We start from the raw sequence: 27,500 nt of genomic DNA, 5'->3' as shown, positions 1-27,500 counted from the left end.
CAGGACAAATGGTGTTGTATTTCAATGGTGTACTGCATTATTAACAAACTCATTCCATTTGAGGGCACAAAATGTAGGATCGAGAGCTTTCAAAGAATTACAGCGTCACCTACTGTCACCATAACAGAGACCTCCAATTTTTTTTTCATTTGTCAGATATTCCACACACATCCAAACTGTGCATTCCCATGTTTTTGCAGAAACGTGGACCAGGCTTCAAGTACGCGTCGAGTCTGCCTGGCTCAATGCTGCGCGAAGCCGTCGGTAGCCTAGGGGGATCGGCCGGCGAACGGAGACGCTCCGACGACCTCTCACGACGTCGCATGGATGACGAGGAAAGCAGTGAAGGCTTTCAGGAGGACGGGAATGACGACCGGCTGCTGGGCAGCGGTGAAAGTGCGGTCGACACAGACGACGGTGCAGAAGCAGACGCTGATGGGCCCGAACACCTATCGGATGTGTCGGGTACCCCGTCACCTCCGCTTTTGCCACCTGCTCAACCAAACCATACGATGGTCATTTGTCGAAAGGGACAAGAGGATGGGCTGGTTAACAAGCGGCGACGAGATGGCGAGGCAGCGGCACCATTGGGACAGAGAAAAAAGGTGGGAATGCAGTGTTATCATTGGGTTGCGGGAGGGTTCCCTTTAAGTTATCAAAGGGTGAAGGTTTTCAAGGGTAAACATGTTGTTCACCATTTTAAGCTTCACTCCTGAACACATGTTTCTTCCTGCAAGCTACATCAGTGAGACGAAACTTGCTTAAAATGCAAATCCTACATGGCAACCTCAACATGGTGAAATTGGGTTCCTTTACTGTCTTGTTGTAACAAATGTCTCATTCCCCTCAAGGCCAAGCATCAAAAAGTAGATTAAAAGTTGGATATACTGGTACACACTGTTTGATGACAAACACGTGTTCCTGCACTCGACTCGTGATTTAGAACAACATACGTGGTCAGAACAAGCTGTTGTGTTAAAAACGCTTCTCTTCGGCAAATCAGACTGTTTTTTCACGAATGAGGTTCCCAGTGTAAAATGTGTTTCGTTTAGTGCAAGTTCAAATACACTCTATTTGATGAAAAACATGTGTTCCTGCATTAGAATGGTGATTTAGAACAACAAAACGGTGTCAGAACAAGCTATTGTGTTAAAGACGCTTCTGTTCGGCAAATCTGTTTTGGTTTGTTTTGAGAATTCCAACGTCGGTGACTGTTTTTCCTTCAAATTCCTGTTCGACTGTATTTGGTTTCTTCACACACTGTCTGCAATATTTATACGTGTCTGCTAATTGTCCAGCATAGTTTAGGGCTCTACTTGGATAAGGTTAAGGTTTGCTTTGGTTTTACTCGCGTTTCCATTCGTGCATTGTAATGTAGGATTTTTGTTTGTAATAAAGAGATCTCTTTTTGTGTCTTGGCATTGTAACAAAGTGTGTCTCCTCTGTCCCTGTCTGGCTTACAAACACCTTTCATGAATAGGCTCCTTTCTTAGGTGTGATGATCACCTCGGGGGTGTGGCTTCACTGTGCTCTCCTAAGGAGGTGTCGTAGCCTTCAAATTCCATATATGTTGTTGTTTCAACCCATTGTGCTGTAAGATCTATTTTGCTCAAAATTTGTTACAATGTTGTTGTCAAAGCGCTGACCATGTAGTCTTTTTTTTTTCCTTCTATCATTGCCCCTCACCTTCCCCCCCCCCCCCTCCTCTCCCTTCTCTGACAGCAAATAAAGTTGGACAAAGCAGAGAAGCTTATGAGGAGGAAGGTATGTAAGCTTAGCTGTTGGTGTTCAGGTTATTGAAGCCCATTATAACACGATATCCATTATTTTTATTTTTTTGAGTTTTGTTTTGTGAGACAAAGTTGTCAACACCTTACTCTTGTGTCCTTTCTTTCCTTCTGTAGAAACGGAAGGCAATGGATGTTAACGGTCGAACAGAGTCTGATGATCGTGGAGAGATGCCCGAGGGTCAGGACAAATCATTGGGCACAGATTTGAACCAAAGCTGGGGGAGGGACATACTGGGAATGGGTGGGAGTGGAAAGACCACAGGACGGAACGCTGCGGGCCCGAGCTTCCGTGACGAGGCTATACGGGAGCGCAGACCAAATGCAAAATGGCCTCGTGATCCCGAACGGACAAAGCCGTGCACTGCGCAGGCCAAGGATAATGCACGTCCAGCCCTGTGGGGTTTACAACACAGTGAACCACATCCTGGAGGTCGAGGGTGGGGCCCCTGCGATTGGGATGGCTCAGCTAATGGGTCGCGGCGTGAGGATGAAGAGGATTCTGGGCTTGGAGAAAATGGCTCTCGTACTCCTCGCCTTTTCTCAAGTAATGAACTTCTTCAGAAAGCTGCCAAAACACTTAATGGCACCACCCGTGGAACATCTAGACCTCCGGATCAATTATCATGTTCCAGGCAGACGGCCATGCCTTTAAGGTTATGTGGAAATACGCGTCTTGGTGGCTTACCTCGGCCACCCACCTCTGTTTCGCCACCCAAACCTCATCTCCTGGAGCGTCATGTGATAAAACCTCCCCTCGTGAGCCCCCCACCGGACTCGCTGCCACTTGCAGATGGTGGCTCACACCCTCTCCGCCATGAGGTTTGGGTTTCAATCTTCCGTCATCTCTCCCACAGGGACCTGTGTCTCTGTATGAGGGTCTGCAAGACTTGGAACCGATGGTAAGTGAGAATTTCATGAAGAGGTACTTGATATTAATTGTTAATTACAATTGTGTGTGTGTGTATGTGTCAGGTCTGTCTGTGTGCATGCTCCGCATATCTGTCTGTGTGTGTGATCCATGCGTATGTTGTTTTTTTGCTTTTTTGGGGGTGGGGGAAGGGGAAACCCCATAAATCCAACCTGTTATAGAAGTATTCCTCACACTTAAAGCTTGTCTGAAATCATTTGTGTGCTCTCCTCACCCCTTCACCACTTCAAATTACAGCAACAGCTGATTCAAACGAGCATTACATACATCCTGTAGGATATTTAAAGACCTTTTTGTATGCAGCATCGAGGCTCATTGATGAGCTGGAACACAGAATGGATCAGGATTGAGCAGAACAGAAATAACAGTGGAAAGGGATGGGGTGGTTGGGGTGGGAGAGGGACAATAATAGGGTTGAGGGACATAAAAGGGAGGCTTGCAGAAAGAATGGATCTGTGGAAGAATGAGGGCATGGGGGAGATGGATAAAGCTGAAAACTCTGACTCACAAAAGTGAAGGGAAAACTGGAAACTCAGAAAGAGGTGGGCTTGAAAAGGGCTGATGGGAAGGTACAAAAGATCGTGGTTGTGGAGGGGGATGACTCAGTTAGAGGGGGATGGCTGTGGAGGGGTTGTCTTGAAGCCTGAATGGGAAGAATGAGATTGAAGAGATTGAGTTGGTTCTACAGCCTGGATTAAAGGTTGGGTTAGGTATCGGAGCATGTGCCAGAGCAGTGTGTCGCTGCGTTCACTTTCTGTTGGTATTCCAGGGGCTTCTGTCTGGCCATCCCCAGGCAGATGCCTAACCCATCCCCATCTCCTTGAGATGCTGATCAACCTGCTTCAACCACGAGGCATACGGTCGTCCCGTTGGCCTCCTCCACTCACGAGGCTCCCTCGCTGAGAGAATCTGGTGAGCAGGATCAGCATCAGGAAATCGAGCCACATGTCCATACTGCCACATATTATGGTCACGGACTATGCAGGTAACAAGTCTCATTTGAGTCTCTCTCAGCAACTGATCGTTGGACACAGTCTGACCAGTGATAGCCAAGGATTCTCCGAAGAGACCTGGTACCGAAGGAGTTAAGTCTTCGTCTCAGATCCATGCTCAGAGTCTGAGTCTCATATCCATCGAGCAAGACTGGAAGCACCAAGGACTTAAAGATTCTGACTTTCGTCGTCCTACATTGGCACCAATAGTGCCACACCCCATGATCCATTGAATCCATGGCTCCCCAGGCCCGACCCAGACGTCGACCTCTGGCGCACAACATGTGGAGATGTGGATATCACTGCCAAGGTAAGAAACCTGGGTGGGACGGAAAAAGCAGAGGCGCAAATCCAGAAATGAAGTGGTAGAAAGAGAGAGAGAGAGAGCACCAAAATGTCTGCAATTGGAAAGTGATAGACCCATAGACTCAGCTTCAGTACGGGAAATCCCAATTATTTTGAAGGCCTTGTTTTCCATGACGTCAGGTATGGGTACCAGCTCAGATGAGGGAACAGTACTCCATCAAGCTGCAGATGAAGGCCTTGTCGGTCAATAAAAGATCAAGTGTGCCTAGGAAAGACTTTGTGCGATAGAGGATACAAACTTTTACCCAAGAAATATCATGGCTGATCGTGAGGCACAAAAATTTGAATGACTGAACTTCTTCAAGAGGATTGTTAAGAAAGCAGTTGGAAGGGTTTTGCAGACCATCCTTTTGGAGAGAGAGATACTGTGAGTGTGTGAGATTTATCAGGATTGAAAGACATATTCCAAGTATATAACCAGCTCGTAATTCTATCAAGGTCTGCATCGAGGGAAAAAGCTACAGCCTTCTTATCTGAGAGATGTTATGTGGCATAGGGGGCAGTCATCAGCAAAGGGATAAATAGGATTTTCCAGAGTCAGAAAGATAATTTATGAAGATTACAAAAATTCCTGGGCCAAAAATGTTGCCATGGGCCGGTCTTGACAGGGAGACAAGATAAGAAGAGCCACATGTTCGCCACGAGAGTAGATAATGTGGAGTTGGCCTACAGTATGGCATGTGTGGAGTTGGCCTTGAACGCCATAGGCAGAGAGTTTGGAGAGTAAGGCAGGATGACAGTGTATCAAAAGCACGAGACATCTCCAGAGAGATGGCCCTGATCTCACGTCTGACATCGAGGGCCTCCATCCATTGTTCGGTGTGTAGATGCAGCATGTCCAAGGTGGAGTACCAGCTCTGAATCTGAATTGGTGATTTGAGATGAGGCTGTTGGAGAAAAGAAATGATTTCATATCAACTGTGATGATTGTAGGTAAGCTAATAGGTCTGTAGTTCGGGGGATTGATTTCTGCACCTTTTTTACCTTCGCATTCTGCGAAAGGTTATGTATTGGTCGCTGTGTATTTATTTATTTATTTATTTATTTATTTATTTATTTGTGAATATGTGTGTGTTTGTTTGTTTGTTATTCGCATAACTCAGAAAGTATTAAACCAAATCGCTTGAAATTTGGTGGGATGATGGGTTATTATCCAAGAAACATTTGATTAGATTTTGGGAGCGATCGGGTCAAAGGTCAAAGTCAAGGTCACGGAAAGGTCAAATTCGTCTTTTTACCATAGCGCGGTCAATTTTGTTCTAATTGGCATGCAACCGATGCCAAAATGTTCAGAATTCATTGCCCAATCTTGTGATGGGCGACATGACACAATTACGTCATTACCCTTGTTTTTAAAAGAAAATGTCCCAAATCCTGGCATTATAATCAGTACCAAAATATATGTTTGTGGGAGATGCCAATGATTATTTATTTGTTTGTTATTCGCATAACTTAAAAAGTATTAAACCGAATTGCATGAAATTTGGTGGGATGATTGGTTATTAGCCAAGGACCATTTGATTAGATTTTGGGAGCAATCGGGTCAAAGGTCAAGGTCAAGGTCATGAAAAGGTCAAAATCGTCTTTTTACCATATCGTGGTCAATTTTTATCCAATTTGCATGAAACTAATGCCAAAATGTTCAGAATTTAATGCCCAATCTTGTGATATGCAACTTGACACAATGACGTAATTGCCCTTACTCGCGGTTGGGGGTCAAAAGTCAGGGGGGTCACGACCTTGCAGATGTTCGTATTTTTATCATAACGCAGTCAATTCTTATCCGATTCGTATGAAATCAGCACCCAAATGCTCCTTGTTCTGTTCCCCACACTCTTATGCCAAGAACAAAACAGTAGCGGCGGTGAAGGTATATGCTCTCTACGAGTGCCCGTTCTAGTTTTTTTTTATGGAGTGCAGTGATTTTGGCTGATTTCCAAGCAGATGGACGATTACTTAAGGCAAATGATAGGGTGAAAAGGGCAGAGAGAGAGGATGTGCAAAAGCAGCAGAGCAGGTGTTTAGGACACGCATGCTGATGCCGTCCAGTCCAGATGCAGAGTCGGAGTTGAGGGTTGAAAGAAACTTCTCCACCTTCTCAGATGCAAAAGACACAGAATTCAGGAGCAGTTGGTTACGACAGGGAAGGATGGGTACCGAGAGTGAGGGGTTGTGGACACAAAATTTGGAAGAAAACACAGAATTGAGGCATTCGGGCTTCTCACGAGCGGAGTCGGCTGTGGTGCCATTTGAAGAGAGGATTTCTGGAGACAGACTGAACAAGGTGCCACAGGTTTTAGAGAAGGTAGACAAGGTTGAAAGTTCATTCGTGAGGTTCGACAGATGTTGTTTTCTGGCTCTCCTGAGAGTGGATACACACCTGTTGCTGGCTTTGTGGAATGAGCTGAGGTTTACTTTGGTTGGATTTGTCTTCCAGGAGGAGAAGGCAAGTTGTCTCGTGGGAACTGCCTCACCACAGGTGTAAGCTGGGAGGGGCCAGGGTAAGAAGGAATCAGGAAGGAGGAAATGAGGTGGAGGGATGCTGAAGAGAGGAACACAGATAAAGGGTAGTGTTGGGAGGATGCGGGCAACACTGAGATGACAAGAGGGTAGGGTACCGACATGGAGAGGTTTGACACTGTTAATGGACGTGAATGTAGAGTTTACACAATTACTGTGTAAACTTCACTTGTCATGATCCCCAATTCTGATACATGAAGATGGACATCACAAGAAGGGTGAAATGAGGGGTTGTTGAAGGCAAGTCATGTTGTCGGTATGGGTCTTGGGCGGCGGTCCATGGTCCGAGTGTTTGTGAGTTTGACAGGTTTTGGAAGGAAACCTGTGATGAAGAAGAAGAAGAAGAAGAAGAAGAAGAAGAGGAGGAAGAGACATTGAATAACACTCGCTCAGGGTGTTCCTCATGGAGGAATAAGGCAAATGAAGCATTTGAATATCAGTTGTTTAAAGTTGATGATGTGAATCCAGAGTATTTATGAATGGAGAGAGAAAAAAAGTTTTATTTCCCTTGCGTCCAATTTTTTTTTTTTTTAAAGTCAAATTTTTAATTGCTTTGGTTTTCAAGAGTAGATCAAACTTCAGAAATTCTTGTTTGTCACTTGTGGTGTATGTTAAGGTTCGACCCAGCTTGTCCAACTATAGTACAACATGCATGTGCGGGGTATGAAAATTGTGGACTTGACTTGAACGAGCCTGAAGCTCAGATTATCCTGAACACGGTTTGTGAAGCCGGTAACGGGTGCATGTGCTTGCCACCTCGTATCCAAGCATTGCATAAGACTGGTGTGATAAAATTTAAAACTATAATTTCAAAAGCTTAATTCCAGCTGGACATTCCATATTAGACCTTGGTTTGTTTGGTTATTTATTTTTTATTAATTTAAATATTATGGCAATTCTAAGACACTCCAGGGAACAATACCTGTTGAGAATATGTGACGTTCAAAATGATGTAATCTGCCCCAGAATGCTCGGTGCGCATGTTCAGAGCACACTAAAGTACAGTGCAGTATATCATGTGTGTGAGACCAGGAATGTAACCTAAAATGGCTCTCAAAGCATCTAAAATAAGCTGAAAATACTTGGAAACGTACCTGAGATAAACGGCTGTGCCTCTGCCTAACAAAAGACTTCGAGAACATACGGTGCTCGCCGAACGAGCAGCTGCCCGTACCGCAAACTCCCGACCATGTGGGTTGGAGCAAGACCCATGCGTGTGTGACGCAACCCCCCGACGAATCGCAACCAATGAATGGATTTTTAACCTTGCCGGAGTGCCTCCTATTAACACGGCAGGTTTGGTGATTTATTCAATGGACATCTGCAGTTGAAAGACCTTCCTGTGCTTCATTACCAAGTAACAGTAAACAACCTTTCCGCAAAACACATCTTTGTGACGTGAAAATACATGAAGCTTGTGCCAGCTATTTTCACGTGGGAGCCAGATGTATCAAATCGAAACAAAACAACATTTATGTCCTTCAAGAAAAGCAACAGCTTCTAAAGTAGACATTTCAATGGCTGAAGGACGTTGAATCACAAAAGGCTAGCTTGCATCGTGAACGTCCTTACACATACAGGTGAAATTCAGAATGAACTACAAAACAACACAGATTACATAGCAAATATAACTAAACCGTGGAATAACCAAACCTATAAGCAAACCGGATTTCAAAGTTGGCCTCCAAAGCCAGTTGCCGACTGGGCATCCTTTGTCTTACAAAGTCCTTCCTTGGCACACCTGAACGCTTATCCACCTACAGGGCCTTCATCTGCAGCTTGATGGGCCGACCACTTTCCAATCGCAGACAGTCCCCATCGGTGGTCTCTGTCTTCTACTGCCTCCTTTTTGCTCCTGCACCCTCTGCTCTTTCTGTGCCTCCTCCCCCCTCCCCACCTCACCACCACCCCACCCCCTACGTTTCTGCAGTGCACGCACGGTCCACCATCAACCCCCTTCTGGTAAAACTGCTCACCTCCACTCATTCGTTCCTCTTTTTCTCCACTTGTGGAACCAAGTTCCACATTCTCTTAAATCTCACTCTTTCCAACAGTCCTTAAGACAGCTGTTCACAGATCATCCCCAAGTAAAAACCATGATCTTTTCTATTCTCGTTCACCCCCCCCCACCCCTCACCCCACCCCAAGCCCTCATTCCAAATTTCCAGTTTTTTCTTTCGAAGAATTTCTTTCTGTGTCCATCTTGTGTCCTTCCCTGTCCACGATTCCTCCCCATACCCATTGTTTCTCCAAGTCTCCCTCTATCTTGTCCTTCAACTCCACTGTTTTGGTACCCCCCCCCCTCACCTTCTCTAATGTTCCTTTTATGCCTTGATCCGTTCATTGTATTCGCTCTTCCACGAGTTTGACTATGTCAAAATGTCGTGACTATGTCCACGAGTTTGATTATTTTTGACACGAGAAAAACAAACAAACAAAAATAAATAAACGAAAGAAACGTATTCATGGGCAAACAATTTAACAAAATGAATAAATGGGTCAGTGGATCGATAGAGCAATGGGTCAATGGAAAGCACCAATGTGAGAATTCAACAGACAAATATACAATCGATTTTTTCAAAGACCTGTATACAATGCAAAATATTGCTCAAGTTTGAATTAAATGACGGACCATTCCATAGTTTAGGGCCAAAGAAATGAATATTATGTTGAAAAGCAAGAGTTCTGTGCAGTATTTTGGAAAATGAATATCAGTGGCGAATCTGGTATCGTACTGATGAATTTCATGATTAAATTCAAAAATATCAAAAAATTTCGAAGGAAGTAGTCAATTAATACATTTATTTATTATACATGAAAATATTTTGCTGCTGTGATGTGACATCACATGATTAAAAAAGATTTAAATGATGAAATAATTGGTTTGCACAAGCTCTTGGACGTTCTCCCGATATTCTCCGATGAATTATTTTCGGAAATATCACCAATTTATTGAGATGTATTTCCGCAGACTAAATTAGTATGTGGAAGTACAAGTGAACAATAAAGCAATATCTTAGTATTGTATTAGGGAGAAAGTAATTCATAATATCGATAACGCCAGTATTTTTTGCTACTTTATTTGCGATTTCCTGAACACGGTATTTCCAAGAAACAAACTTGGTCTCTCCAACTCCCACAATTTGATCAGAATCGATGCGAATCGGAATTGACATTGACAATTCCGTAGATTTATGAACGTTGACATACAAAACAAGAGTGAGAATTGCTTTGCGATACATGTCCCTGACTGATGTGATATTTTTTAAGTCCAAAAAGGGTATAACTGAAAAATTGATGAAACGCCCTGAAACTCGAACTTGTTCTGCAACTTATCAAACTAGCAGAGCACCCGCCCTATGGGCATCTTGTTCCAAGCATACAACACATTCTTCTGATGCATTATGGGTGGTGATTAGGCAACTGACAACTCTGTAGAGGCAAAAAATAATAACCCGAGTTTCGTACCTGAAGCAAAAACACACCGACTGCTTATAATTCAAAACACCTCACTGTACCTGAAAATGTGGGGTCAGGAATACTGCACTGTAAATGGTGGAGACTTGTTTTGTTCATCTAAACTAGGAAAGCGGAGGCACCTTATCGTCCCAAACTTGGAGGTGGCGCTACACGATACACATTTACATGGAGAATTTGTGTCCCTCCCCCCTTACCCCCCCCCCCAAGATCACCGGCAAAGATGAAACACCCATATACACTAATTGGGGTCGTACTGATCCTATGTAGCAAGTATGGGTGTAATCGGACCAAAACTGCAGGAGGAGTACCTCGATAAACAAACAAACACCAGTCAGTGAATTATAGTAATTAACAGAAACCCGTCTACGACGGGTATGGGGGACAGGATGGATTACAATACTCGGTTAAGGTACTTTCTTTGGATGTTTTGTGCCGCATTCAACAGCTCAGTTGATATTGGTGGTGTGTCCGAGTGCCCATTGTAGCATTTGAGACCGGTCGCTTTAGATTGTTGGCCTTGACACATATTGCCAGATGAGTAACACGAACGATTTTACATATTCATCATTTCTATATTACCTCCATCAACAGATTAACAACATGGCAGGATAAAAGTCGTAAATGCTGAGTTGAACAAACGTCCTGACTCATGGACTTGGTTCAGTAAAGCACGTCGTCTGGGACCCGGCCGTCGGTTTGCCGCCGAACACTGCTGATTATGACGATATCGATTCCCTCTGAAAATTACATCTATATTTGATTTTTTTTGAATCTGCTATCACCTGCGTAAATACATGGAACACATAATGTGAAGATTTCAGAAGTCTGAACAGAATATGTTCAGAGAAAAGTGTGTTAGAAGTTCCAGGCTTGCGCCCATTATATTATGGATTACATAGAAGAGAGGAGATCGGGACCGTACTCTGTGCAGAGCGTTGGTGCTGCCTAAGCAGTCTCCTTGGCTATTGGGCACAATCCTGGATGGGTCACCACTCCGACTCAGTATACCAGCATGCTGCCACTCATTTTGCCGAACCTCAGAGGTGTTGGTCGAGTTACCAACACCCTAATCATTAAGCCAACACCAGGCATAATTATATAGCCACGTACCAAATTTCAGTTGAATATGTTGAAGGGTATGGGGGGGGGGGAAGTCGGAAAAACCACAGGTGGGACAGAGGGACAGACCGAGAGCAAACCGATAGTCCACTTTCTTGAAACCTCTACGAGTCTGCAGGACTAATAATAATGAACCAAATAAAGAACTTTGGGGAACACCACAGGTAACTTGGAAAGACTCCGACAGAGAAGATTTATACCTCGTACCATGGGATTTATAGCATGGGAGTGACAGAGAAGATAAACCAGTCATGGAACACCCCTGATTCCATAATAATATAACTTGGATAATGACATATTTTCGAATTAATCGCGTGAAAAGCTTTAAATAAATCAACGAAAATGCCGATGGCATGAGAATTATAACCTCCGCCACCGAAGGTGAAGGAGGTTATGTTTAACCCCTTTCTGTCTGTTTGTTTGTTTACAATATTTCTATAAAAGTTGTGTACGAATCCGAATGAAATTTTGTGGACAGGTTCAGTGTGTGACAAGGACGAACTGATTAGATTTTGGTGAAGATCTGGATCTGGATCTGGATCCGGCTATAATAATTTTTAAGTGATTCTTCACTTTTGAGAGATTGGGCTAAACTGATATATTGCACGATATCTCAAAAAGTTGTAGACGGATTCGGATAAATCTTAGTGGACAGGTTGGGTGTGTGACCACGACAAATTAATTAGATTTTGGTGAAGATCCGAATCCGGATCCGTCGACTAGAATTTTTAAAGTGATTCTTCACCATTGAGAGGCTCAAACACGATATCTCAAAAATGTATTGGGCCAGATATGTTCTCGTGGATTAAGCATTACAGGGTGGAGTATGCACTTGACCGAGTGCCCTTCTGGTTTTCACATGCATTGATTATTCTTTTAGTAAGATCAATTGATGCCAAAGATGTTGAATAACCTTGACGGAATCCATATTCTGACCGGGAAAGAATATTATGTTTGTCAAGGAATTTGAATAACCGTGTATGAGCAATTCTCTCCATTATTTCTGGAAAATATTGGAAGAACTGATGTGGGCCTGTAATTGTTCCGTTCTCTTTTGTACCCACTTTTAAAAATCGGTACGACCTTCGCGTCTCTCATTTTGTTTGGGAAATTGCTTTGTTTAAAGATAAATTGAAGATATGACTTCATTTATTTCTAATGTGTACAATAACTGATTTAATTACTTTCAGACTCAGCTCATCCAAACCAGGGGCCTTACTATTTTCGAAGAACAAACAATATCACAGCCCTCCAATGCGGTTGTGGGGTAAACATCTGGAGAATTCAAGTAAGATAATTCATATAACTGCGAAAATCAACTTGACTTGGTGGAATTGAGCTATCTATTTTTTACGGAAGTCGCTCCTTCGCTAAACTCATCAAAAGCACTGGAAACTTTTTTTTTTCAGTGTTTGTTGCTGTTTTTCCATTGCAATTCATGATGATATTCAAATCTTTGTGTGTTTCTTTTTGTGAATCAATGTATTGATTATAGACCAGCCCAGGTTCCTTTAATATTTGAATTGTAGAGAGAGAACTTATCTTGGTAATAGTTTTATTTTACTGGTGTAATCAAGAAATTGAGCTTATTTTCAAATTCTTTAAATTTGGATGAGTTAACAATTGAAGGTTTGTGGAGGAATTTTTTTTTTATGCAACCTCATCTTGTACTTCATCAATTGTAAGAAACAACCGGTCAGTCATCCAGCGTTTTAACTTTTCAGTTTTGTTTTTAGAATTACAAATTGGGAGACATTTATCATACAAGTTTTGTAATCTTCATTCAAATGGATTTTAAGTTTCATTTGTGTCAGTGACAAAATGTTCCCAATTTTTTTCTCTTTGAACTTCTTTTTAAATTGATCAATATTTGTATAATTAATGAGTATATGAGGTGAAAGTATTTGTGCCCGAAACTGTTTTTTAATACAGCCAGTATAATTTGAAACGCAGGTAGATGATAAGTTATATCATGATAAAACACAGCTGGTTATCGGTAACTCATGTTGATTAGTACATATATATATATATATATATATATATATATATGTATATATATGTATATATATATATATATATATATATATATATATATATATATATATATATATATATATATATATTATCAATCACTGTAGCTGTGCATCTCGTAACACGAGTTGGTCTATTGATGAAGGGTAAACAAAAGTTACTTGGGAGCGAATAAATAAAGTGTTGAGTTGTTTACATTATATTGAAGGAGGTCTATGTTGAAATCATCCATAATAAACTAGAACGGTACTTGTAGAGCGCATAGCCTCACCTCGTGCGTTCATCCTGAACAAAAATACCATCGTTAGCTGAACACGTTACTATTATGGCCCTTGTACCCTATTATGCCATGTAGTTTCTTGGCGTGGGTTATGAATGTCGTAAATTTAATTGTTCACCCACATCTGGTCAAAGTTTAAGGATTTGTGGATGAAAATTTCAATTCAACCAATTATGGCTACAATACCACTTCACCGATGACATCATCAATATCATCCTATATACTCCGTGGGTAGTTGAAGATATGCCAAGTTTCAATTTTTTTTTCATTGAGCGATTTCGGGGAAAATGATGTCCCAATTCTTTCCTTTAATCCAATATGGCTGCTATGCCATGTGACCTATGATGTCAGAGTTCGCAATAAAATATTATCCATGGGGAGTCCCTCCTTTGTTTAAAGTTTTGCATCGATCGGACAAGCGATTGCAGAGAAAAGCATTTTTAAAGGAAAAAATGTATAGATGTGGACACACAGACAGACAGGGGTATTGTGATGGTCTCACATCCTCTTCAGGGCGTGACTTACAAGGATTTAATTTCCGAAAACACCATTCAATAATATATCTAATGCATTTATAAAATTATCAGAATTTACATTTGGGGTTTTGCAAATCACTCCAACTACAATGTTTTTGTCATATATTTGATCAATTTAATAAATAATGAATCGCATAAGGTGTCATTTGGAACCAGGTCATTGCGTTGAAAATACACAAATGTGTTTTGGATGTATATTGCTACTCCTCCATCACCCTTCTCACATCTATTTTTGCTTATGAATGAATAATCAGGTGTCTGCAATAATGTGTTGCTATCTTTAAGCCACGTCTCAGAGAAACCAATTACATTAAACTGGTCATTCATAAGATTTAGAAAATCAACAATCGAATCGATGTTCTTTTGAATAAGTCACTTCTCAAGCTTTAAAGAGTATATTTGAAAAAAAAAACACTCTTATGGTGTCCGTTACTAAATTGATATACAAATTTGCCGATATTATTATATTGAGAATCATTAGTATTTTTCAGAAAGAAATTTATATCTGGGTCTCGTTATTCTTTACCCAAACACTTGTCGTGGGTGACAAACAGATCGAATCACAAATTTGTCAGTTGGTCTTTGTTTTCATCGTCGTTCGATTGTAAATCGAAAAACAATATTGTCAGAATCCTCTGAATCAAGGTGATCAAAAGAGGCGATTTAAAATTAGGAGCTGTGGAGAGCAGGTTTGGCAATCATGAAAACTGTCATTTCAATTACAATCAGGAACATAGGAATGGCACATTTGACAATAGCATCTGTGATTATGTGATGAGGAATATTTTCCAATTGAACTAGTCATTGAGGAGTATATATTGGGCTTACATGTGAACTTGGATTCCTTTCAAAATCGGTGCACAGTGCCTTCCGTTCGTACATTACGACAAGCGATATCAGAACCACTAATCATTGATTGTACCAAGTTCGTTAACCTCTGCCATCTTCGAAGATGGTTGGAGGTTACTGTTTTCACCCCTTTCTGTTTGTTTGTTTGTTTGTTTGTTTGTTTGTGAACAGTATTACTGAAAAACTCCTCGACGGATTTTGACGAAACTTGGTGGGGGGGGGGGGTTAGGTATGGTCCAAGGATCATGCCATTAAATTTTGGAGTTGGTCCCCCCACCCCCAAAAAAAAATTGTTGGAGAATTTTTTTTTTGCATTTCTGCATGTTTTAAGTGATTTCCAACCCCCCCAAAAAATTGTTACCCCCCCCCCGCAAAATTAGAGAATTTTTATTTTTTTTTGCATTTCTACATGTTTTAAGTGATTTCCAACTCTCCCAAAAAATTGTTACCCCCCCCTCCCAAAAAAAATTTAGAGAAAATTTTTTTTTTGCATTTCTACATATTTTAAGTGATTTCCACCCCCCCCCCCAAAAAAAAAATTTGAGAAAAAATTTTTTTGGGCATTTTTACATGTTTTAAGTGATTTCCAACCTGCCCCCACCCCAAAAAAATTGTTATTCCCCCCAAAAAAAGATTTTTTTTTCATTTCTACATGTTTTAAGTGATTTCCAACCTCCCCCCAAAAAAAATTGTTGGAGAAGAAAAATTTTGCAACTTTTTTTTGAACAAAATTTCAATTTCTTTTTTTTTGCATTTTTACATGTTTTAAGTGATTTCCAACCAACCCCCCCCCCCCAAAAAAAAAATGGAGAAAAGAACTATAACTCTGTCAGCACTGTTGACATCATATTTAATGAATAAGATATAAGGTTCACTTGAGTGACCCAGCAGTATTGGCGGCGGAGGTTTTGCACTCTCTCGAGTGCTCCCCCTCGAGTTTACCATGAAATTTTGTTTTTAGGAGCATAAACAACATAAATCTACATAATCTGTTTGTATGTTTGATTTCAGATAGATTACAGCTGTAACAAAGGCAAACAAATAATGTGAAATAAAATTTCATAATTTCCTTAACGAGCAGTCATTGCTGCATCCAAAATTTTTAATAGTGAAAGAAAATGAATATTAATTTTTGTGGGGAAATTAGCTTCCTGTACAGTGTTAACTATTCCACCTTATAGCCATTCATCCAAAAATCATGTTTTATAATAGCAAGCAAAATACTGTCGATAACAATATGTGAATATCCCAATATCAGGGCATTACCATCATTAATCAAACCTTATTGTTCTAATTTACTGTCCTTATAAATGAACGAGCAAACAAAACATCAACGTGCATACTTCTGCCACGGTGACTGCTTCATTCCCTTATCTCGATGTTCGAATCACAACTCTGTGCCGTTGAGACGGATTCTCGTTGATTTGCCACGCTGTTAGCGGAGGGTATATGCGGTCTCCTACATCCATATCGCGTTGCCTTTTACATGTGATGGGAGGTCTGTGTGAATGATAAACGAGGGCTGGGTTTTCATTGATCGCTACCCAGTTTAAAAGGTTGATGACGGGCATTGTGATCAATCATTGAGGTGAATCTGATGATCATAGGGTTGGGACTTGAATGTTATTTTGCGGTGCCATCTGTTCGAGGTTTCTTGAGCGGTTGATGTACGTTGACCAGCATCATGGATCTTGCGTCCTCACCCGTGAATCCGAGCTTCATTTTGGTGTCGCGGACCACGGCAGCAATATTCTCCGACGGCTTCGTAGGCAAATCCATACATGTGTTGCTTTAGCTTCCTGTCGTGTATTTCCATGGCAGTAATGGCGTTCATTACCTTTGCCTCATTTTCCTTGCTCTTCTTAGCCATTTGAGGTATGTTCACAACCTTTAGCTTTGCCAGTTGGTCAGAGGAATCGATTGCCATTTTCTGAAGCTCCATAAAAGTATTTATTTCTTTAATTTCATGCTACACAATACCGACATTTGTATTCATTACCTTGAGTTTCTGTAGCACCTTCTCAGCAAATCTAAAGGATGCAAATACCTCCTCAGTAACATGGCCCTGCACTCCTCCAGGCATGATGTTCTCGGTCTTCAATTGCAGCGCGAGTTCCTTGCGATTTCTTAACAGATAAGGCTGTTTTTCATTGCAAGTGATGTTCCCCTTCTTACTACTCATGTTTAAATTCGAGATTCAGGCATATTTGGTGGGATGCAGCTGGATTTAGCTCGAAGGTTGGAGATCAGAGACGAAGCATGGCACCCATCTTAATCCGTGCCGCAAGGACTGTGATTGAGGTCGACTTACCTGAGGAAGACACCGCATCTGGTTTGCATGCTTATGAACACAGATGAGAATGGAAGATCTGGGACTTGTAAAAATGTACAGAGTAAGTTTAAAATTATGACAAGTCTGAAGACGACGATAGTTCACGAGCAGTATTTGATGATGTAGATCGTTTCAGAAGTCAAGGATGAGACAATGTGATAATGTTTGACCAAGTTATAAAAATGATCAACATGATGTGGTACGAGTGACAGGTTATGAGCTGCAAAATGTCGAAAACCCAGTTTCGTTCAACAACCTTTAAAGATCACAAAACAATGTTGTGGACATTAAAATAAGGAAACAGGATACGTGCTCAAGCTTATAGAAGTTAGTTCGTCGAAGAAGGTCGAAAACCCGGTTTGATTCTGACAACTTTGAAAATTTGACCTTTGTGACCTTTAAAGGTCAAAGGTCAAGGATTATGACCTTTGGTGCAAAACTTCCTCTGGAACATTCCAGGAACAATATAACGTCATATAGGCTATATGGCATTTCGCACTCCTCGGATTATCCATACTTTGATGAAATCAGCGTAAAAACAAATTTGAAGGGGGCGCCACGGGCAAGATGTTCGAGATAGAGCAAAATGGTTTGAAGACTTTAGGTGGGGAATGACCTCAAGATTATGCATAAAAAAATATTGTCATCCTAGCTCTCAAAGTTTGGGCGGTCGTATGATTTTTATGTCAAAATTCGAAATTTTCTAAGTTCGTGACCTTGTGACCTTGACCTTGGGATGAAAATGAAAAATCGAGCTCTGTGTGGCTATGCAGGTGCCATTGGACTAACCAAATACCGAAACCACTGCCAGATTCGACAAACCCCTCGGAGAAGATAGATTTTTTATGTCAAAATCGCAATTTTCTAAGTTCGTGACCTTGTGACCTTGACCTTGGGACGAAAATGAAAAATCGAGCTCCGTGGGGCTATGCAGGTGCCATTGGGCTAACCAAATACCAGAACGCCTGCCAGATTCGACAAACCCCCTAGGAGAAGATGCAAATTGTAATCGGCTACCCCTAAAAACACAATTCGCAATTTTCTAAGTTTGTGACCTTGTGGCCTTGACCTTGGGACGAAAATGAAAAATCAAGCTCCGTGGGGCTATGCAGGTGCCATTGGGCTAACCAAATACTGAAACCCCTGCCAGATTCGACAAACCCCCAAGGAGAAAATGCAAATCGAAATCGGCTACCCCCTGAAAACACATGTTTTTTGGGCGTGGCTCCGCCCATAATGGGTGCACCATGCCCATTCTCATAAAAACACAACTAGATCATGATATAAACTTCCCAACAAAATTTTATCAGGATCAGATTAAAACCCATGGAGCTATGCTCGGGACAGACAGACAGTCAGACAGACAGTCAGACAGACAGACAGACAGACAGACACGCAACAATAACGAATATAGTGGTCACTTATTTTTTTTCGTGAATATATTTTTTCGTGAACCAATATTTACTCTTAATATAATAATTTGGAAGTGGGTGGGGTGGGAGCTATGGTAACTAAGAGGGCCGTTATAAATATTGTTACGAATCTGGAAGCCATTGCACACAGGCAGACAGCGGTCCCCATAGCTCAGTTATTTCGATAAGTATGTGTTTATAGTCAGGGTCCCGTTCCTTCTGTTGAATGGGAATTTCGTGTGTGCGCTACGAGTTATTTTTTTCGTTAGGTTTTTACAACAACAACAACAACAACAACAACAACAACAACAACAACAACGACTACGACTACATCTACTACAACAACGGCACCGTCCCGCACTCGACCGGTCGCCATTGCCCACGTGTTTTGGCTGAAGGTGTGGGTGGAGCCTCAATTGCCTCAGATCGAGGCTCCGTCCCAAGGAAGGGCATGGACCGTTTCCTCCAGCCAATGAGTGAAGGGCGAGCATGACACGCACCCCCCCAGCCAATTGGGAGGTGACCACGAGTCGTCCGACAACCCCTCGTCCAATGAGGAGGTGAGTGGGAGGAGAAGCGACCCCTCCCACTTCAGAGGGGTTGAGTGGTTGTCTGGACCAGTGTTGGGCAGACAAGTTTGTGTTCATGCAGGATTGTGGCGATTGTGGTCTGCGGTCTTGGTGGCGAATGCGGCTTGGTTTGGGTCGTGGGTTCGAGTCCCACCATGGTGGCTTGCGTTGGAGCGCTCAAGCTGGGATCCCCGTTCCCATCACGGACTCCGAACTCCACAAGTGCGGGTCCGGTGAAACCGCACGAGGCAGGGAGGTACCCGGATAGGCCCCTGCCCTCAGCTCGCCTTCCTTCCGAGCTGAAAGGCCGAAATAAAGACCCAGCAGGGCCCAGTTTGTGTGTGCGTGCGTGCGTGCGTGCGTGCGTGCGTGCGTGTGTGTGTGTGGCGCCAGTCTGATAAGTAGAATTGTGTAAGTGCTTTCCTTTGCTTGTACATTGCCTGCCTTTTATTCGTGATAACTCTGCTCTGTGTTCCCCTTCCCGATTATTCTTTGTAAAATACACCCCTGTTAAATGTACCAGCTTGTTTTCTGTGCTTTCCTTCTTTGGCCAAGCATGGTGTGTATTGTGAATTAGTAAGGCCGTTCGTGCCGTCGGTTGTTCATTTGGTCTGGCGCTGCTTCGGTAACTCCCGCTCGGTTACGCCAGATCCGAGTCGGTGATAGCGACTCGATTCGGACAAAGTTGGCCGAGGGTGTGGTTTTCCCCGGTACTTGGACGACGTGGGTATTTAGGTATATTGAAATCAGGCAATTAACCCTACCCCATGCCGTCAAAATATTGGCGACCACGGTCTGCTAAGGGACCCGTGACCTTTGGAGTTATCCAAGGGTGACGACCTAAATTCCGGGTGTTCGGTGGGAGACGACTCCACTGCTCCACCTCGTGGTCGTTTATCGCCACTGAACCCCTGCACACAACAATGTCGTTTCTGTGGAACGGAAAGGAACGGCCTGTGTTGTTGTTGTTTCTGGCACACGGTTTGAAAGTTTTTTTTTTTATTTTTTTTTGCACGTACGGCCATGCACAGACAGGCACGCGAGAGTGAAGGAATGGCCTGTGTTCTTGTTTCTGGTACGCGGTTTGTTTTTTTAATTTTTTTTGCACGTACGGCCATGCACGTACGGGCACGCGAGATCGAAGGAACGGCCTGTGTTGTTGTTGTTTCTGGCACATGGTTTGAAAGTTTTTTGTTTTTTTTTGCACGTACGGCCATGCACATACGGGCACGCGAGAGTGAAGGAACGGCCTGTGTTGTTGTTGTTTCTGGCACACGGTTTGAAAGTTTTTATTATTTTTTTTTTTTTTGCACATACGGGCACGCGAGAGCGAAGGAACGGCCTGTGTTGTTGTTTCTGGCACGCGGTTCGAGTGATTTTATTTTTTTGCACGTACCGGCACGCGAGAGCGAAGGAATGGCCTGTGTTGTTGTTTCTGGAACGCGGTTTGAAAGTTGTTTTTTTTTTTTTGCACGTACGGCCACGCACGTATGGGCACGCGAGAGCGAAGGAACGGCCTGTGTTCTTGTTTCTGGCACGCGGTTCGAGTGATTTTTTTTTCACGTACGGTCACGCACATATGGGCACGTGAGAGCGAAGGAACGGCCTGTGTTGTTGTTGTTTCTGGCACGTGGTTTGAAAGTTTTTTTTTTTTTTTTTTTGCACGTACGGCCATGCACATACGGGCAGGCGAGAGCGAAGGAACGGCCTGTGTTGTTGTTTCTGGCACGCGGTTTGAAAGTTTTATTTATTTATTTTTTTGCACGTACGGCCATGCACATACGGGCACGCGAGAGCGAAGGAATGGCCTGTGTTCTTGTTTCTGGCACGCGGTTTGAGTTTTTTTTATTTTGCACGTACGGCCATGCACGTACGGGCACGCGAGAGCGAAGGAACGGCCTGTGTTGTTGTTTGTGGCACGCGATTTGAAAGTTTTATTTATTTATTTTTTTGCACGTACGGCCATGCACATACGGGCACGCGAGAGCGAAGGAATGGCCTGTGTTCTTGTTTCTGGCACGCGGTTTGAGTTTTTTTTATTTTGCACGTACGGCCATGCACGTACGGGCACGCGAGAGCGAAGGAACGGCCTGTGTTGTTGTTTGTGGCACGCGATTTGAAAGTTTTTTTTTTTTTTTGCATATATGGCCATGCACGTACGGGCATGCGAGAGGGAAGGAACGGCCTGTGTTGTTGTTTCTGGCACGCGGTTCGAGTGATTTTTTTTTGCACTTACCGGCACGCGAGAGCGAAGGAATGGCCTGTGTTGTTGTTTCTGGCACGCGGTTTGAAAGTTTTTTTGTGTTTTTTTTTTTGCATGTACGGCCATGCACATACGGGCACGCGAGAGCGAAGGAACGGCCTGTGTTCTTCTTTCTGGCATGCGGTTTGAGTTTTTTTTTTTTTTTTGCACGTACGGCCACGCACGTACGGGCACGCGAGAGCGAAGGAACGGCCTGTGTTGTTGTTTCTGGCACGCGTTTTGAGTTATTTTTTTTTTGCACGTACGGCCACGCACGTACCGGCACGCGGGAGCGAAGGAATGGCCTGTGTTGTTGTTTCTGGCACGCGGTTTGAAAGTTTTTTTTTTTTTTTTTTTTTTTTTTGCACGTACGGCCATGCACGTACGGGCACGCGAGAGCGAAGGAACGGCCAGTGTTGTTGTTTGTGGCACGCGGTTTCAAAGTTGTTGTTTTTTTTTTTTGCACGTACGGCCATGAACGTACGGGCACGCGAGAGCGAAGGAACGGCCTGTGTTGTTGTTTGTGGCACGGTGTTTGAAAGTTTTTTTTTTTTTTTTTCTTCCACATACGGCCACGCACGTACCGGCATGTACTAGTCTTTCTTAAAATAACAGTTGTGTTTGCAAATGAGTGTTTCTGTTTTACAATGTGAGGGACAGGAAATAAATATAATATCGTGTGTGTGTGTGTGTGTGTGTGTGTGTGTGTGTGTGTGTGTGTGTGTGTGTGTGTGTGTGTGTTTATTTTATATCACTTTAATATTTCACTGGCCAAATTGATACACGGAGACCATCAACATACACTATCACTGCAAATGGTCCGGTAACAAGCATTATTTGAAGAAAGATATCGGGATGGCTTCACTTGATCATTTATTGTCAACATCCCTACCTTGTTGACATACATTTTGGCACACCGTCCCAACATCCTTGTGCATTTTTACCTCCGCCTATGAAGGTGGACGGAGGTTATGTTTTCACCCGTCAATTTGTTGTCTGTCTGTCTGTGAACAGGATATCTTAAAAAAACAGTTGTGGATGGATTTGGATGAAATTTGGTGGACAAGTTTGGTGTGTGACAAGGCCGAAATTATTTGATTTTGGTGAAGATATGAATTCGGATCCGGCTATGAGATATTTTTTTTGAAGTGATTCTTCACCATTGAGAGATGGGGCCAAAAATGATATGTAGCACGATATCTCAAAAAGTCGTGGACCGATTCAGACAAAACTTGGTGGACAGGTTGGGTGTGTGACAAGGACGAATAGATTCGATTTTGGTGAAGATACGTGTCCGGATCCGACTACGAGAAATTTTAAAGTGATTCTTCGCCATTGAGAGATAAACTAAAATATAGCACGATATATCAAAAATTTGTGGACGGATCCGGAAAAAAACTTTGCAGATACATTGGGTGTGTGACAAGGAAGAATTGATTCAATTTTGGTGAAGATCCGAATCTGGATCTGGATCTGATAATTTTTAAGCGATTCTTCACCATTGAGAGACAAGGCCAAAAAGGATATATAGAATCCATCCATTGGGACCATACTCTGTGCAGAGCGTTGGTGCTGCCGAAGCAGTCTCCTTGGTTATTGAGCACAATCCTGGACGGGTCATCACTCAGACACAGGATACCAGCATACTGGCACGCATTTTGCCGACTTGGAAGGATGACAGGCAGAGTCAACCTATGAGGTTTCGATGAATTTGGAGAAACTTGTAATTCTTTTTTTTTCTTTCTCAGGAGCATTTCTGTGTTTCAAGGTGGGACAGATACAGATAACGGCATTCGCTTTTAATCTGGGCAGCAAAAGTAAGAATGGACATGGAGGACCTCCTTGGAAAGGGAAATCTGCTTCGAAGATGTGGAGCCTCTTTGGATTTGAAAATATTCCGGAAAAACCGAGCGACATTTTAAATCCGAAGCAAGTTTGATGCATGTTCTGCATCAATTAGTTCTCTTACATGTTGAGTATCTCCGTGACGCATAAGCATCTGAAGTCATTCAATCCAAGGGAAGCTCGTGGTCGTGCAATGGAAAGTCATGCTAAATGTGACCAAGATCAGTCGCCATCATCGGCAAATCAGAAATAGCCATCCATGAGCACTGAATCAGGATCACGCAAGCCTACTCAACAGTCACTCCTGGTAAGCTCACTGCCTCCCCCCCCCACACAGAATTGATTACTTTCAAAATCGGAACTGATTTTCAAATTTTAAGAATCGCCCAAGCCTATTTACTATAAAGTATCATTAGAATGTGAGTCCGTCCATAAAGTACACGACCGGTCAAAAGTTTTAGAACACCCCCCTTTTTCCAGTTTTTACCGAAATGTAAGCAGTTCAAGTCCAGTGAATAACCTGAAATGGTACAAAGCTAAGCGGTAAACTGCCAGAGGTTAAAAAAGAAAAAGAAAACAAGTTTAAGTTACCAAAAACTGAAAAATTATGAAAATTTCAGAGTTGTTAAAAAAGGCCCTTTTTTTAGGGAACAAGTAATGGGTTAGCAACTGCAGCTGTTCTGCAGCAATGGAAGTAAATCAAGCTTTGAAAGTTGATGCAAACAATTGCTGCAGTTGTCCCAACTTTTGTTGATTAGTTACAAACCCTCGTCTGTATAAAAGCAGTGTTGGAACAGACTGTGTTGCTCCACCCTCTGAAGCATTATTTGGACAATATTGCACTGCAGGAAGTAGTATGTTGCTGTCATAATGGCGAGAAAAAGGCAATTAACAAAGGAAGACAGACAGACCATTATAACCCTTAAAAGTGTAGGTCTTTCCTTTGGAGAAACTGCAAAGTAAGCCAAGGTGTCAGTGAGTAGTTTCCTACACCATCAAAAGGCACTTGGAACCTGGAGGAAACTCTGACAGGAAGAGGTCTGGCAGACCAAAAGCCACAACACAATCAGAAGACAAGTTTCTGAGAGTTAACAACTTGCGTGATCGGCGGCTCACAGGACAGCAGCTTCAAGCACAGCTTAACACTGGTCGAAGTAAGGAAGTCTCAGGTTCAACTGTGAAGAGAAGACTTCGAGCTGCAGGTTTGACAGGTCGAGTGGCAAAAAGAAAGCCATTGCTAAGATGACGAAATAAGAAAAAGAGGCTTGGCTGGGCCATGAAGCACCGCCAGTGGACCACTGAAAACTGGAAGAAGGTCTTATGGACCGATGAATCAAAATTTGAAATCTTTGGTTCATCACACAGGGTTTTTGTACGCCATCGAGTAGGCGAAAGCATGGTTCCTCATTGTGTGACACCAACTGTCAAACATGGAGGACGAAGCGTGATGACCTGGGGCTCTTTTGCTGGACACAGAGTCAGCGACTTGCCCAGAGTGACTGGCACCCTGAACCAAAAGGCTACCACAGCATTTTGCAGTGCCATGCACTACCCTCTGGTCTACGCCTAGTTGGTCAGGGGTTCATCCTACAGCAACATAATGACCAAAAACATACCTCCAGGCTATGTCAGAACTATCTTAGAAGAAAAAAACAAGACGGTAGGCTTCAAATCATGGAATGGCCAGCACAGTCTCCAGACTTCAACCCCATCGAGCTGGTTTGGGATGAACTGGACAGAAGGGTGAAAGCAAAGCAACCTTCAAGTGCAACAGTGTTGGGAAGAACTTTCCGAACAATATTTGATTTCCATTGTAGAAAGAATGCCACGAGTATGCTTGGCTGTTATTGTTGTGGGGCTGGGTATCGGCGATGAGCACGACCGCTAGATGGAGCAGTAGATTCGGCTCCACCGATCACCCGGAATTTATAGGTCATCACCCCGGATAACTCCGGAGCCGACGGTGCCCTTATCGGACCGAAGTTCGCCAATCGATCGACCACTTGGGGTAGGGTCGATTGCCAATTCCAATTTACCTAAATACCCATGTTGTCCAACTACCGGGGAAATTCATCCTCGACGATGCTTGTACGGAGCAAGCCGCTAGCATACTCGAACCGTGTGCGACCCGAGCGGATGATCACCGAGCTTCCGTCGGTCCAAATGTCCCTTTACAGTGGCAACAGCCTGGCTAATTCTCCAACACGCACCGTGTTAAACAAATAAAAGAAAGACAAAAACGAACCGATACATTTAACACATGGGTTTATTTATAATGGAGCAGGGGGGCACGCAAGAAGCAGAGTTATCCGAATATGAGGCACGTATGTACAGCAAGGCACTTATACAATTTATTACTTACGAGACTGGAGCCACACACACACACACACACACACACACACACACACACACACACACACACACACACACACACACACACACACACACACACACACACACACACACACACACACACACACACACACACACACACACACACACACACACACGAAACGGACCCAAAGTGGTCTTTATTGAGGCCTCCAGCTCGGAGGGAAAGGGCGAGCTGAAGACCAGATTCTGCCTCGGACCTGTCCACCTTGTGTGGTCCTCGCGCTGAGTCTAACCGGGCATCAGCGAGAGGCGAGCCGAATCCAGACACCGACGAGCCGCGATCAACCTCCTCCACGCGGCGCTTGTGCCGGCAACCAAACCTCTCCTCGGTATCTTAGGAGAGACGGCGCGCACCCATTCCCGTTCTTGTTGGTGGCAGGATCTCCCAATCTCTCCCTTGGTGTTATCGGCAGGGACATGGCGCGCAACCCCCATGGCTCTCGTGGGGGATGGAGTCTCCCAAGCTCTCAATCATGAGGAGGAGGAGGAGGAGGAGGAGGAGGAGGAGGAGGAAGAGGATCCCAGTCCGAACGCGCCGCACCCTTATTCACCCTGTCTCCGGGGGGAAACGCCTCCGCCCTGCCCGCTCTCCCTTACTGGACGGTTTTGGCGTGCAGAACTGCTTGTCGCCCTGTCATTGGCCAAAACGAGCGGCAAGTCCATTGATTGGCCCAGGGGCGTGGTGACGTCACGCGGACCCCTTTCCTCCTGTCGCGGGATCTGATTGGCTGAGCGGCGGTCACCCCACCTGTAGCACGCTGATTGGTCGAGGGCCACCACGAGGCTCCTCCTTGAACTCCGCCCACCAAACAGGCAGAGGAATATTATTCTGCGTGGCCTCCGCCCACCAAACAGTCAGAGGAACTGTATTCTGCTTGGGCTCCGCCCACGTACGTGCTGACACGCACGTTGGCGATGGCGTCTGCCAGAGCGAGGTGAAGGTGATGCTGGCGTTGTCGTCGTTGTGAGGGGTGTAAAATATAAGAAAACCCTGACTATCAAAGTAACTCACAGCACAAGTACATTTATTCACCCATTAGACTAGGGAAAAGGAGCTATCTATCCACATTCACTTATCGAAATAACTGAGCTATGGGACCTGAATGTTGTGTGCTCATGGCTTCCAGATTCGCAACATTATATCTGCAAAAGGTGGCTACTTTAATGAGTATAAAATTTAGATTAAATTTTGTTCAACAAAACGATTCCATGATTTATTTTTTATCTGCAATTGTTTATTTGTTCTATGCTTTAATTTCAGAGTACTTTGAAACATTAAACATTAAAGTTTTCAGTAAAAACTGGTAAAATGGGGGTGTTCTAAAACTTTTGACCAGTCGTGTATGCACAGTTAGAATGTGTGTCTATAAAGTATGTACAGTTAGACTGTGAGTACGTCTATAAAGTATGTACAGTTAGACTGTGAGTACGTCTATAAAGTATGTACAGTTAGACTGAGTACGTCTATAAAGTATGTACAGTTAGACTGAGTACGTCTATAAAGTATGTAAAGTTAGACTGAGTACGTCTATAAAGTATGTAAAGTTAGACTGAGTACGTCTTTAAAGTATGTACAGTTAGACTGTGAGTACGTCTATACAGTATGTACAGTTAGACTGTGAGTACATCTGTAAAGCATGTACAATTGAAATGTGAATGTTGTCGGACCCCGTTAATTCCTGTAATATGTCGTGAATGTCAATTCCGTGAATGCCAGGGCATTGTTTCAATGTGAAAAAGGGGATATGTTCCCTGCGGTTCGTGATTCATGAAAAATGCCGTGAATGGCGAAGCTGTGAACAGAGCACGTGTGGT

General features: G+C 43.2%; 1 protein-coding gene across 2 annotated transcripts in view; it reads left to right on the top strand.

The window, feature by feature from the left end:
• The window catches only part of LOC147027429 (F-box/LRR-repeat protein 19-like), a 152,641-nt gene that overhangs the window by 96,391 nt on the left and 28,750 nt on the right, over positions 1 to 27,500 (top strand). For both annotated transcript variants that reach the window (XM_085876831.1, XM_085876830.1), the window contains exons 5-7: positions 201 to 605; positions 1,723 to 1,764; positions 1,905 to 2,689. In XM_085876831.1, coding sequence (XP_085732957.1) covers positions 201 to 605; positions 1,723 to 1,764; positions 1,905 to 2,689 — 1,232 coding nt within the window. The remainder of the gene's footprint in view (positions 1 to 200; positions 606 to 1,722; positions 1,765 to 1,904; positions 2,690 to 27,500) is intronic.

This window comes from Eptatretus burgeri, chromosome 4 (genome assembly GCF_056783735.1).
Source record: "Eptatretus burgeri isolate ZD-2024b chromosome 4, Ebu_testis_v1, whole genome shotgun sequence".
In the NCBI taxonomy this organism is placed as follows: Eukaryota; Metazoa; Chordata; class Myxini; order Myxiniformes; family Myxinidae; genus Eptatretus; species Eptatretus burgeri.
This window is presented reverse-complemented; position numbering and strand designations above follow the sequence as displayed.